The sequence below is a fragment of the Haliotis rufescens genome, unplaced genomic scaffold (genome assembly GCF_023055435.1).
Source record: "Haliotis rufescens isolate VD_foot unplaced genomic scaffold, xgHalRufe1.0.p SCAF_5, whole genome shotgun sequence".
Classification (NCBI taxonomy): Eukaryota; Metazoa; Mollusca; class Gastropoda; order Lepetellida; family Haliotidae; genus Haliotis; species Haliotis rufescens.
Window position 1 is genome coordinate 56,771,058 of NW_025964223.1, and position 15,462 is coordinate 56,786,519.

A 15,462-nucleotide genomic window follows, 5' to 3' on the forward strand; every position below is an offset into this window, starting at 1 on the left:
ACCGCAAGCATTGGTTGCTGAAGACCTATTCCATCTTCACAGGTCATCCTCTTGTCCTACCCACTAAAGTCTAGGATGGACAATAAAGCAACAAGGAAATATTTTATAACACATCTCACGGAGAGAAAAGTGAATTCTACTGATTTAATGAGTAACAGCGACCAGAAGGTTTGTAAACTGCGATTTAACTATCTTGCCTGGTAGATTGCACAAGGCGGTGGTAGAGCCTAGCCAAATGACAATGAACATTACAGATGTTTTAATTCAGTTTTGGTGGCAAGACCTCCTAACATTCCTCACTTCCGCCTTGCTCTGCCATGTAGATGATTATGAGTGTATGGTTTTTATTGTTTGTTTTGTTGTTTAACACGGAACTCAGCAATATTCCAGCTATTTGACAACGGACTGTAAATACTGGACCAGACAATCCAGTGATTGATGTCATGACTTTGTGACAGTGTTAATGTAATTTCTTCAAGACTGACAAACTTAAGAACTTTTATAGCATGTACACGATGAAGAAGGGAGGTTTGTTAAGTTTGCCTGGGTAAAACAGTATTTGTTTATTTCATTTACCTGTCAATTACTTTTTTTGTAGTATTTTGCAAATAGACCTAAAATGCCACTGAAAATCACTAAATGTTATCATTCCCTGTATTGTTTATGTTGTTTATTTGTTTTTCGCAAGAAGATTCTTTGGAAGATAGATAGTAATCTCACAAACTGATTTAGTAAATTGTACTGGGCTATGATAGACCAACTATACTAGTCCATGTAGCAGACAATTACTAACTGGTAAGTAAAATCTCCTAACAAGTTACTGGACAGTGAAATGCACTAAGTAAGTAAACTTCACTAACTATTTCTGTGCTTAAATATTCATGAACAGATAGATGTACCACTATACACCAAAAGCCTACAAAATGTGATCACAGACATCAAGATGTTCCTGATTTGGCACAGGTCATACCAAGATCTTCCTGGTTTGGGCTCTGGTCACGACAAGATCTTCCTGGTTTGGGTCTGGTCACATCTACATGTTCCTGGTTTGGCTCTGGTCACATCAAGATGTTCCTGGTTTTGGGTCTGGACACACCAAGATGTTCCTGGTTTTGGCTCTGGTCACACCAAGATGTTCCTGGTTTGGGTCTGGTCACATCTACATGTTCCTGGTTTGGGTCTGGTCACACCAAGATGTTCCTGGTTTTGGCTCTGGACACACCAAGATGTTCCTGGTTTTGGCTCTGGTCACATCAACATATTCCTGGTTTGGGTCTGGTCACATCTATATGTTCCTGGTTTGGCTCTGGTCACTGCAGACACTTCATGTTTGGCTCTGGTCACATGAACATGTTCCTGGTTTGGCTCTAGTCGAATCAAGATGTTCATGGTTGGCTCTGGTCACATAAAGATGTTCCTTGGTTGGCTCTGGTCACATAAAGATGTTCCTTGGTTGGCTCTGGTCACATGAAGATGTTCCTTGTTTGGCTCTGGTCACATGAAGATGTTCCTTGGTTGGCTCTGGTCACATGAAGATGTTCCTGGTTTGGCTCTGGTCACATAAAGATGTTCCTGGTTTGGTTCTGGTCACATAAAGATGTTCCTTGGTTGGCTCTGGTCACATAAAGATGTTCCTTGGTTGGCTCTGGTCACATCAAGATGTTCCTTGTTTGGCTCTGGTCACATGAAGATGTTCCTTGGTTGGCTCTGGTCACATGAAGATGTTCCTGGTTTGGCTCTAGTCGAATAAAGATGTTTCTGGTTTGGCTCTGGTTACATCAAGATGTTCCTTGGTTGGTTCTGGTCACATCAAGATGTTCCTGGTTTGGCTCTTGTCACATCAAGATGTTTCATGTTTGGCTCTGATCACTGCAGAAGTTTCATCTTTGGCTCTGGTCACATCAAGATGTTCCTGGTTTGGCTCTGATCACATCAAGATGTTCCTGGTTTGGCTCTGGTCACATCAACATGTACCTGGTTTGGCTCAGGTCACATCAATATGTTTCATGTTCTGTCGTGGCCAAGTCTTGGACTTGACTTGGAACATTCATCATAAATTAACACAAACTGAGTGGTTTCAACATGCCATGGTTTAATTGTTGTCGGTCCACACTGTTCATCTAGCTGAGGATCAGCTGTGACTGTCTATGAAGCTTGTCTGGATAGAGGCATGTCCTCCAACACCAGCTGAGTCCCCTGCAGCTTCTCGGCCACCATGTCATCAATCTGACGGCTCATCTCCGGGGTCAAATGGCTAGTCCAGTCTCCAACAATACCTGGGTAACAGGCAAAATGTCAACATACCATCTGGTCAACACAGGCAATATGTCAACATAACATCACGGCAACACAGGCAATATGTCAATATACCATCTGGTCAACACAGGCAATATGTCAACATACCATCTGGTCAACACAGGCAATATATCAACATACCATCTGGTCAACAAAGGCAATGTCAACATACCATCTGGTCAACACAGGCAATATGTCAATATACCATCTGGTCAACACAGGCAATATGTCAAAATACCATCAGGGCAACATAGGCAATATGTCAACATTCCATCTGGTCAACACAGGCCATATGTCAACATACCATCAGGGCAACACAGGCAATATGGCAACATACCATCAGGGCAACATAGGCAATATGTCAACATTCCATCTGGTCAACACAGGCCATATGTCAACATACCATCAGGGCAACACAGGCAATATGGCAACATACAATCAGGGCAACACACACAATATGGCAACATACCATCAGGGCAACACAGGCAATATGGCAACATACCATCAGGGCAACACAGGCAATATGTCAATATACCATCTGGTCAACACAGGCAATATGTCAAAATACCATCTGGTCAACATAGGTCATATGTCAATATACCATCTGGTCAACACAGGCAATATGGCAACATACCATCTGGTCAACACAGGCAATATGGCAACATACCATCTGGTCAACACAGGCAATATGGCAACATACCATCTGGTCAACACAGGCAATATGTCAACATACCATCTGGTCAACATAGGCAATATGTCAACATACCATCTGGTCAACACAGGCAATATGTCAACATACCATCTGGTCAACACAGGCAATATGTCAACATACCATCTTGTTAACAAAGGCAATATGTCAACATGCACAAGCAATATGTCAACAAAGCATCTGATCAACACAGGCAATATGTCAACAAAGCATCTGGTCAACACAGGCAATATGTCAACAAAGCATCTGGTGAACACAAGCTTGGGGGTATGGAGACTTGGGATATTGTATCAAGATTAGATATTTTCTCAGCTTTAGCTCCAAAAGCACATATGTTTTTAGTTTTTTATGACCAGATTTTTTCTCTTGGGAAAACACCTTGCAAAAATCAATTTTTTTGTCTGAAGCATTATTATTTTTTTCAAGTAACTTCAGGGACAATTTATTTTTTGGATAAAATCCAATGGCTCCATAAATACTTAAATATCCCAAACTATGGAAATGTTAACAAGAATAGAAGATGGTGTGCATTGCCATTTTGAGCCATCGTAATAATTCTGATTGATTTCATTAAAAGAAGAGAATTGATCATGAAGTTTGTGATTTATTAATCTCCAGTGACATAAGTTAATTCTAATTATTTTGTGGGAAATAATACAATTTATTAATACAATCGTATGAGGAATAATATTCTTGTATTTTTTGTTATTTACATGACAAATTCAGTGAAATATTGCTCTCATTTATATTTTATATTTGGATTTAGGATTAATCATTAATCGATTGTCAATTGCTTTTTCAAACACAAAATCCATTAATTTTTACGAATTTCCAATACTCCCTGTCATGGGCCACCAGGTGTTGAGGAGACGACAGTCTCTTCAGCAGTGAAGGAAGGAAGATTTATCTCCCCTTAACATGAGGATTTTTATGTGAGCTTCGACTCATAAGAAGTTCCATTTTCTGAAGTTTATCATGGAACATAGAATCATAATTTTCAAGTCAGAGAGAGATAAACCAATCTCATTAAAATCAGATCTTACTTTTCGCTGCCGCTAAACAAAGATCTGAGGACATACCATTACGGGTCATGTCAGAACGACCATTCCCGAACTCTGACCGACCACTGAAATGACTAACAAGAAGTCGACATCAGCCATCAGCCAATTAAAAAGCAACTTTCTCGAGCTTCACGGCACTTATTTCAACCTGGCGACTTCAATTTCAGACGACGATTGAAAAATATGTTGACACCGTTCTTGATTAAGATATTGAAAACTGAACAAACGAACATTCCAGAATGTCTAATATATGGTTGACATTGTATTGCAGTGCTTCCCACGTACTGTGCAACGACTCCTCCGCTCAAATGTTTATCCCAACGTAAGCGAGAGATAGACGATAATTTTGACGGAATCAGTCGTATGGGCCGTAACTGTCATTCGGAATACCCTGTGTTAACGTTTTCAAGGTTGCATGATTAGAAAACACATTCCGATTGTCACTTTCACGATCTGGTAAGCGAAGCTTTCATAGGAAGAAAGGTCGGTCTGACGTGACCCGTAATGGGATGTCCTCAGATCTTTGTTTGGCGATAGCGAGAACTAAGTTCTGATTTTAATGAGATTGGAGATAAATACTCTGAGCCAGTAACTTCATTATATAGTAGTCCAAGTCTACATTTCTCCAGAAGAGTTATGTTCACATATTTGCTTTGAGTTTTGCTTTCAAACTAAGAATGAATGCCGTCCTAAATGGCATTAAACTTAAAATACATATATCAGTCAGTAATATATACTACTAATTTATAATGAAGAAGTTAAAGGACACCTGATTTTTTTCTTATGACTATAATTCATCTGTTATGACTTGAAAGATTCACTTCAGTAAAATGTGGTGCTTTTAATATTAAAACTTAACAATTCATGTTTTGTAATCGTGAAGTTTTGATGAAACCATATCACTGAATGAGTTGTAAATGATGCAATAGTATTACACTGAGAGCCCATGATGATCTGTAGAATTTCTAAACGTACATTGTGTATAAATGCGTAGCATGCTTTAAGAGAGATGTGACCTGTGCACCTCCTCCAGTTCTGTGTATAGACAGAAACACTGCCTGTGTGTACTGATTAACAATCCATCATGCCTGTTGCCTTAAAAATGATTGTGTGGAAACTAGAACCAAAACTATTTTCTTAAGCCTCAAGTGGGCAGTGTGGGTCGTTCTGGAAAGGAGTAATGTTTATGAAAATAAGAGGTGAAAAAATCCATGGCTTTTGTCTCCTCACCTTTCCTAAAGAACTGATTCTCGTGGGCCTCTTTGACGGCCCATCCCGCCCACCAACTGTAGTTGACACTCGGGTTGACCTTCATGCTGGCAAAGGTCACGTGTCTGGCCAGTGTCTCCACCTGTTGGTCACTCAGAGACTTTCCCAGGAAGTTGGCCACAGTGCGAATACAGCCTCTAGTATCCTGAAGTTGTGATAAAGTGAGTGAGTATGGTTTACGCCATATATTTACCAATATTCAAACATTGTCATGATGGAGTGTGCTCACTTTGTAAATGTTGAGTGAGTGAGTGAGTAAGTATGTTCTAAGTAAACACAGGGGTGGCAAATGATAAACTATTTCACATGTTTGTGTCTGGTGCTGCTGGTGCTGCTGGTGAAGCTCCTCAAACAGTCTCCTGCAGACACAACATCACGGCTGAACACACACATGCTCGCGTATGTACACGTGCGCATGCATAAACACAGAGGAGTGGTTTCGGTTGGTAGGACTGAAGTACAATAAACATTTTAACTCAAAAGTTTCTTTTTTCGGTGCAAGACTTGTTTACTGACCTTATGCAGATCTTCATAGGTGAGAAACAGGACATTGTCCTTGTCTCTCAAGTTCCATCCCTCCTTCACATGCTTCCACCAGGGGCCGTAAATCGCTGACAAACAAACACTGTATGTGAAGTGTATTTGTGTACAAATATGCAAAACAAAGAACCCTAACACAATTAATTTTGACTTGCTTGCACACAAACATGCATAAAGATTTTCAAATATCCAACAGCACAACACTGTGTGTAATAAGGAAGAGAAGATGTCAACTTCCTTATGATCATGAAAACAACGTTTCAGAGTAACGTTTATTCCTTCATCAGGTGACACAACGTTTCAGAGTATATACTACTCCTTCATCAGGTGACACAACATTTCAGAGTATATACTTACTCCTTCATCAGGTGACACAACATTTCAGACTATATACTTACTCCTTCATTAGGTGACACAACATTTCAGAGTATATACTACTCCTTCATCAGGTGACACAACATTTCAGACTATATACTTACTCCTTCATCAGGTGACACAACGTTTCAGAGTATATACTTACTCCTTCATCAGGTGACACAACATTTCAGATTATATACTTACTCCTTCATCAGGTGACACAACGTTTCAGACTATATACTTACTCCTTCATCAGGTGACACAACAAGTCAGACTATATACTTACTCCTTCATCAGGTGACACAACATTTCAGACTATATACTAACTCCTTCATTAGGTGACACAATGTTACAGAGTATATACTTACTCCTTCATCAGGTGACACAATGTTTCAGAGTATATACTACTCCTTCATCAGGTGACACAACATTTCAGACTATATACTTACTCCTTCATCAGGTGACACAACATTTCAGATTATATACTTACTCCTTCATCAGGTGACACAACGTTTCAGACTATATACTTACTCCTTCATCAGGTGACACAACAAGTCAGACTATATACTTACTCCTTCATCAGGTGACACAACGTTTCAGAGTATATACTAACTCCTTCATCAGGTGACACAACGTTTCAGAGTATATACTTACTCCTTCATCAGGTGACACAGTGTTTCAGAGTATATGCTTACTCCTTCATCAGGTGACACAATGTTTCAGAGTATATTCTTACTCCTTCATCAGGTGACACAACATTTCGGAGTATATACTAACTCCTTCATCAGGTGACACAATGTTTCAGAGTACATACTAACTCCTTCATCAGGTGACACAATGTTTCAGAGTATATACTAACTCCTTCATCAGGTGACACAATGTTTCAGAGTATATACTTACTTCTTCATCAGGTGACACAATGTTACAGAATATATACTTACTCCTTCATCAGGTGACACAATGTTTCAGAGTATATGCTTACTCCTTCATCAGGTGACACAACATTTCAGACTATATACTTACTCCTTCATCAGGTGACACAACATTTCGGAGTATATGTTTACTCCTTCATCAGGTGACACAACGTTTCAGAGTATATACTTACTCCTTCATCAGGTGACACAACGTTTCAGAGTATATACTTACTCCTTCATCAGGTGACACAACGTTTCAGAGTATATACTACTCCTTCATCAGGTGACACAACATTTCAGAGTATATACTTACTCCTTCATCAGGTGACACAACATTTCGGAGTATATGTTTACTCCTTCATCAGGTGACACAACGTTTCAGAGTATATACTTACTCCTTCATCAGGTGACACAACATTTCAGACTATATACTTACTCCTTCATTAGGTGACACAACGTTTCAGGGTATATACTTACTCCTTCATCAGGTGACACAACGTTTCAGACTATATACTTACTCCTTCATCAGGTGACACAACGTTTCAGACTATATACTTACTCCTTCATCAGGTGACACAACATTTCAGACTATATACTTACTCCTTCATCAGGTGACACAACATTTCGGAGTATATGTTTACTCCTTCATCAGGTGACACAACGTTTCAGAGTATATACTTACTCCTTCATCAGGTGACACAACATTTCAGACTATATACTTACTCCTTCATTAGGTGACACAACAAGTCAGACTATATACTTACTCCTTCATCAGGTGACACAACGTTTCAGACTATATACTTACTCCTTCATCAGGTGACACAACATTTCAGACTATATACTTACTCCTTCATTAGGTGACACAACGTTTCAGACTATATACTTACTCCTTCATCAGGTGACACAACATTTCAGAGTATATACTACTCCTTCATCAGGTGACACAACATTTCAGAGTATATACTTACTCCTTCATCAGGTGACACAACGTTTCAGACTATATACTTACTCCTTCATCAGGTGACACAACGTTTCAGACTATATACTTACTCCTTCATCAGGTGACACAACATTTCAGACTATATACTTACTCCTTCATTAGGTGACACAACGTTTCAGACTATATACTTACTCCTTCATCAGGTGACACAACATTTCAGACTATATACTTACTCCTTCATTAGGTGACACAACATTTCAGAGTATATACTACTCCTTCATCAGGTGACACAACGTTTCAGACTATATACTTACTCCTTCATCAGGTGACACAACATTTCAGAGTATATACTTACTCCTTCATCAGGTGACACAACGTTTCAGACTATATACTACTCCTTCATCAGGTGACACAACGTTTCAGACTATATACTTACTCCTTCATCAGGTGACACAACGTTTCAGAGTATATACTTACTCCTTCATCAGGTGACACAACGTTTCAGAGTATATACTTACTCCTTCATCAGGTGACACAACGTTTCAGAGTATATACTTACTCCTTCATCAGGTGACACAACGTTTCAGACTATATACTTACTCCTTCATCAGGTGACACAACGTTTCAGACTATATACTTACTCCTTCATCAGGTGACACAACGTTTCAGAGTATATACTTACTCCTTCATCAGGTGACACAACGTTTCAGAGTATATACTTACTCCTTCATCAGGTGACACAACGTTTCAGACTATATACTTACTCTTTCATCAGGTGACACAACGTTTCAGAGTATATACTTACTCCTTCATCAGGTGACACAACGTTTCAGACTATATACTTACTCTTTCATCAGGTGACACAACGTTTCAGACTATATACTTACTCCTTCATCAGGTGACACAACGTTTCAGAGTATATACTTACTCCTTCATCAGGTGACACAACGTTTCAGACTATATACTTACTCCTTCATCAGGTGACACAACGTTTCAGACTATATACTTACTCCTTCATCAGGTGACACAACGTTTCAGAGTATATACTTACTCCTTCATCAGGTGACACAACGTTTCAGAGTATATACTTACTCCTTCATCAGGTGACACAACGTTTCAGACTATATACTTACTCTTTCATCAGGTGACACAACGTTTCAGAGTATATACTTACTCCTTCATCAGGTGACACAACGTTTCAGACTATATACTTACTCTTTCATCAGGTGACACAACGTTTCAGACTATATACTTACTCCTTCATCAGGTGACACAACGTTTCAGAGTATATAGAGGGGAGGGCAGGGGGGGGCAGTTGCCCCCCCTAGATTTTTTTAATAGAGAACAGTTTTACTTGAATCAAGTTGGGACAAGTGATACTTGTACAAATATTTGCCCCCCCCCCCTGTCAAAAAAAGTTAACTACGGCCTTGCTGATTGTGCATGCAGATGCTTTCTTCTACACACTAAAGTAAATATCATGCTTAGTCACTGCCGTGACTGAACATTCACCTTGCATTTTTGCCATTTTGTCAATCAACTTCAAAGGGAAACATCATTTGTGAATAAATTTTAGGTTAAATGATACAAACAAAATGAAACCTGTTATTCAAACTATACATATTGCAATATTTCTTATTTATATATTACCAAATATACTGGAACACAGAAGAAATATTGCAATCTGTATAGTTTGAATAGCGCCTAGTAGTATACTGGTAATACTGCGCAGTCCATGTACCCGAGTTACACATCCCAGCCCCAATAAGTTCCTCCATCACTTAATCCATATGGCCGCTATGGTGTAGAAGTGAGGCATGTCTATTTTTAGGTAATGAAATGAGGCAGTCTATAACTCAGGAAAATGAAATAACTCTGTGCACAGATTGACAGACTAACTGTTTCCCCATCTGGAAGCAATGTTTGAAGCAGATGGCTTCAAAACCCATCATCCTGAGCCAAGGGCGTAAACTGACTGTAAAAGTCCAGTTTCCACCCTTGCCAAACTAGGCTGGAACTTCCAGGTTCAATCGTAGTGCCACCAGTGGCTATTTGGAGTTATTTTGAGTAATGACCTTGGGAAAAAGATCAAAACCCATCTTCCCGAGGCAGGAGTGTTAACTGACTTTAAAAGTCCAGTTTCCACCCTTGCCGAACTAGGCTGGAATTCCTGGGCACGATCGTAGCGCCACCAGTGGCTATTACGAGTTATGTCCCTTCTATGCCTCTCCTATTGACCAATCAGATTCAACCTCTCGTATAACTTGCATTTGCTTCAAACAAAACGGTGGCGCCCAGTCAAGACGATCTGATCGATAATCCAGATCTATACTGTGATAAAACGATCCTACATCGCGAAGTGCATCAAATGACGTGAGCACCTTGATTAAAAACATGAAAAGATTTAGAAAATATCTGTTGACAACAAGTTAGCGGTGCACATGCTTTGCAAATCCTGCAGTCGACCGAAATCTGCATGACACTTTACGAACCGGATTTCGATTTCGGTGCGAGATTTGGATTGGACTATGCATAGACTCGTTAGTCCAGCCAAAATGTAACTCCATAATACCAGCCTAGTTCGGCAAGGGTGGAAACTGGACTTTTATAGTCAGTTAACTCACTTGCCTCGGGAAGATGATCAAAACCATGACACGTCGCATGAGAAAACTTTAATTCGAGAAGACATATTTAATGGGTTTTTTTTAAGAAAGATTAGAGCATGCACTGTTTTTTTCCCCTAGACCCAGGCTGTGGTTTCATTCACTGGTTGAAAATAGAGGCAGTATGTAATCATGGGTAATTGAGAAGGTTAGTGAATACAAAAGTATTGATGATGATGGCAATGTACTACAGTGTTGTAGAGCTGTGATGGCTGACCTTTGTCATTGAGGAACTGGTCAAAGAAAACACTGAAGTCTCCAAAGTAGTTGATGGTCGCGAGGGATTTGGTGAAGTGGTAGTACGACACAACCGTGTCCTTGGGGTTCCGGGCCAGGTAGATCAGCTGAAGTGGGACAGATATGTATACTTTAACATGATTATCATTGAATACAGACAGAGCTACAAAGTTTCGCAGCTTGCAGCATTTTGGCAAATGCTTACTTTATTGACTAAGTTCTAAATATTTTAGACAACAGTAATGACAATATCAACATGTTGGACAAGAGAAAAATAAAACGTGTACTAACTATCAGTGGTTATAACATGTAAAACATTCTGCTTCACTATTCAACTGTATATCAATCACAAGAAAGTGAGTGAGTGAGTGAGTATGGTTTTAAGCCGCGGTTAGCAATATTCCAGCAATATCATGATGGGGAACACCAGAAATGGGCTTCACACATTGTACCCATGTCGTGAATCGAACCTGGGTCTTCAGCGTGACAAGGAAACGCTTTGACCACTAGGCTAACCGACTGCCCCCACAAGAATGCATAAGATATATGAGAAGTACAACAAGGGAACATACAAGTTCTGTTTTGGTTTTCTTTGGTTAAGATCGAGGTGGTAAAGAAATGAGTCTACATCTGATTGATTCAAGAAGCCATATTTCCTTCATTTTGGGCGTTCAAAGTTTGTTGAGGGTTCACCTCAATTTGTTTTACTTTTTGTTTTTAAACATATCTCCTAATATCTCCTAATAGCTGGGGCTGGCTATAGATATAAATCTTAGAGATTAAAAATAGTTAACTAAATAACGATTAATTATTGATAAATATTGGAGAAGTAACTTTGAGCAAATATGCAAAAAGCTCAGAGACCAAACAACATTTCATGTCACTGGTGAGTGGTGACACATTTATGCTTGGATTACTTTGTGGACATTTAAGATATAACAAAATCAGTTGCTTGCCGTCTTCGGCAAAGGTCAAATACAAGTCTGCTTCAGTAAACTACCGGTAAAACTTTATTTCATCACAATAGTTTGTCTAAGATATTATTGATGAAACAATTTTCATATCGATAATTGTTAATATTTCTTCCCATAGACGATAATTCTTATTATCATACCTCCATGTCAGAATGATGAGATCTGATTGGTCCACATGATATTGAAAAAAATACTGTGAAACCCGCCTTGGAGGATAATAAATTTCTCAGCAGGGGAATAAATCTCTTATACCCCGCCACGAGCACTACAGGCTGTTTGTGCATTTCTGAGAGACAAATAAATCCTTTATCATGTTTATACCCCGCTTCAAAGCAAAAAGCTGCACGCTTTTTATCGAGCCAATGGATGTCATGTGACATAGCACTGTTTTTCACATAGCACTGGTTTTTATTAATTTTGAATTTATTTGAATTATTTTACATCAATAAAAAAAATGTTGGTAAGATAAATTCATGGTACATGGAGTTTAATGTGTCCCTCGTTAGGTTATATATCACTCGCCTTGGGCTCATGGCATAAAACCTAACGCGAGATGTATAAAACCCAATGTACCCCTTGTGATCCTGCTACAACTTATATTATCGATCTTTTTAGCCAGCCCTACTAACAGCATATATGATACCTAAAACATGTGTTTTATATGCCTAAGCTTAAACTTGCAGTTTCTTCTAAAGATTTCATACCCAATTCAGAACGTGTTGTAGCAATAGGCAACAAATAAATATTGCATTCGTAAAACAAATAGCTTATGTTTGCCCTGGTCCCCAATCCACAAAGTGTTCACAGCGCTATGACTACAGTAGCTCTGTAGGTTAACAGACTTACAACTGTCATAGATCTACAAATGCTTTGAGGATCACGTCTGGATGTCATACATTTAATGATTGTCACTTACAAAGGGACTTAATGACCATACAGGATTACCTTTGGGTTCTTTGAGTGAACTTCTCTTGGCAATAGTGACGGGGGTAAATGTGTTTTAATAAATCTTGGAGATTCCATTTTGGAAATAGCTTTCATTCCTGGGTTGACAAATTCCAGATATGGGAACCTCTCCTCCAAGATTTTACTCCGTGCCTTCTCAAAGTCGAGATCATTAGCAATAAGATACACGATTTCCTGGAGCCATGTTGTACCTGAAACTCAGAGGAAGAATATACACCAATGCATGGTGTACGGTATTTATTTTCTATTACTTAATCTCAGTACAAAACACACCCATTAAGTTAAGCAATTTTCCACAAAAGCAAAACATTTCCTTAACCACCGTAACATAGTTTAGTTAATCAGAAATTAATCTGGTATTTGGGGAATGTGAGTGAGTGAGTGAGTGAGTGAGTGAGTGAGTGAGTGAAAAAGTCAGAAAATGTCTGGAGTGCCCACTGTTCTGATTCATCTTATTCAAAAAAGGTGAATGTTTGAAGTTACAATAATAATTTAAAATTTTGATATTGAATGACATTGACAAAAATATATGTTTCCCCCACAGAATTGTATGTTTTTTGTTTTTGATTTGATGTGGTCTGTAAATATTCATGCCTGGGCCAATAAACCAGTGATTGATGTAATGAGCAACATCCCATGCAGTTGAGATACACTTACAAGTGTTCAACCCAGTGACAATGTTTAGTCACTGATCCATGTTTGCCGTAACAATCAACTAAGGGGATCAGGTGGTCAGGCTTTCTGACTTGGGTGATGCATGTCATCCTATCCCATGATCGATGCTCATATCAATCACTGGATTGTCTGGTTCAGACTCGATTATTTTCAGACCGCTGTCATATAGCTGGAATACTGCTGAGTGCGGAGTTAACAAATGGTTAAGCAACAAACAAACAGACATGGAGTGATTTGGTAAAATTTTCATATGTTACTCGTCCCAGCCAGCCCTAATCAACACTTGCCCTTAATGAGTGTCTCACCAGCTTTAGGGAACGTGACAATCCATATATCCTCCTCTCTAACCTGGAACCTGTGCAGGTCATCCAAGTTATCCACCATGAAGGCTGGGATGATGAAGCCACGATACCTGTAGGAAATTATCTGTCTACCTGTCACTGCTTGATCTCTTATAGCTTCAGCGCCGCGAGCTTTACGGGTAAACCGTGTATATTGTCTCCATCCTATTGCAGACAACAAACAAGCACCAATACCACAAGAAATATAAGTTGCAATCTGAATTTTACGTTGAAATGGAGTTTGTTGTGAACTGCTGTTAAAATTCCTAAAGGAGACTGTATAAAGTCTAGATTCCCTATGCGAGCGCTGCTTCGACCATTCACGAACATGTGCAAGGACGGACTGTTTTCTTTGGCTGATGACTGGCCATTTACATTGACTGGCTATTATTTTACACACACATCTGCAAGTACACAGTGATAATATCCTCTTCGATTGCACGAGACCTTGTAAGATCGGCATGTTTCTCGGACAAGCACTTTCAGTCGCGAGCGCACATGAGCTTCCGCACCGAATTTGACTTGGCTCCGTCTACACATTATACGCTTGAAAGACCAGAAACCAGTTCACTCAAGCGTTTTCTGCCAGAAATGTCGAGCGAGGAATGAGTGAGTTAGATTTGGATATATTCTACAACTTTACCGTTTTTGAAATGTTATAAATTATCGTAACGATATAGTCTACAGCCTTAATACATGCATTTTTATTATAAAAAATGTCCCCAGGACAACAAATGTAGTGATGATGGTGGTAAAAAAGATATAGTGAGTGAGTATGGTTTTACGCCGCTTTTAGCAATATTTCAGCAATTTCACGGCGGGGGACGCCAGAGATGGGCTTCACACATTGTGCCAAAGTGGGAATCGAATCTTGTTCTTAATATCGATCACTGTTTTCTCCTGGTTCAGACTTCATTACCGTGTTTCCTCCATTAAACGCCTCAAATAGCGAATAAAGGCCAACGAGTACAACAACTACATGGTTACGACTTGGGTTGACGAAGACTCCCTCTACCCCATCCTGCTGTGGAACCACCACGTCACCCTCGGTGCACGGACTAACAACAACATTTTAGAGATTCAACAGTCGCAGGGGCACGGGTGGCCCAGTCGTCTTAGGCGCCGCGATTCGCTGTGCAGAGTTGCGTCCCTTGGGCACGCCAGAAACCTATGATTGTGGGTTCGAATCCCGGTTCGCCCCGATTATGTTTCTAGGTTTGTCAGCACCATACCCGTGCTCGTGGGTTTCACCGAAGTGGTAAACGTCTGAGACCTGCATCACTTCGGGCTTTCCTCCCACATTAAGCTGACACGCCGTGATACAACTGGAATACTGTTAAAAGAGGCGTTAAACCAAACTCATTCACTCACTCACTCCTCCCACATTAAGCTGACACGCCGTGATATGACTGGAATACTGTTAAAATCGGCGTTAAACCAAATTCACTCACTCACTCAACAGTCGCATGAATAGTTCTCTTTCGTCCCGACCTCCAAACGTCATCAGTCTCTGGCCCTGCA

The 15,462-nt window shown here is 39.7% G+C and overlaps 1 protein-coding gene across 1 annotated transcript; it reads right to left on the reverse strand.

Moving 5' to 3' along the window:
- Positions 1 to 1,391: 1,391 nt before the first annotated feature.
- On the reverse strand, positions 1,392 to 14,459 carry LOC124116418 (sulfotransferase 1C2-like). Its single transcript, XM_046477747.2, has 6 exons — positions 13,906 to 14,459; positions 12,905 to 13,116; positions 10,966 to 11,092; positions 5,851 to 5,945; positions 5,296 to 5,479; positions 1,392 to 2,276 (listed from the first exon to the last, which is right to left on the reverse strand). Exons 1-6 carry the CDS (start codon positions 14,402 to 14,404, stop codon positions 2,146 to 2,148), a joined length of 1,248 nt encoding a protein of 415 aa, XP_046333703.2. The 5' UTR covers positions 14,405 to 14,459; the 3' UTR covers positions 1,392 to 2,145.
- Positions 14,460 to 15,462: the final 1,003 nt, after the last annotated feature.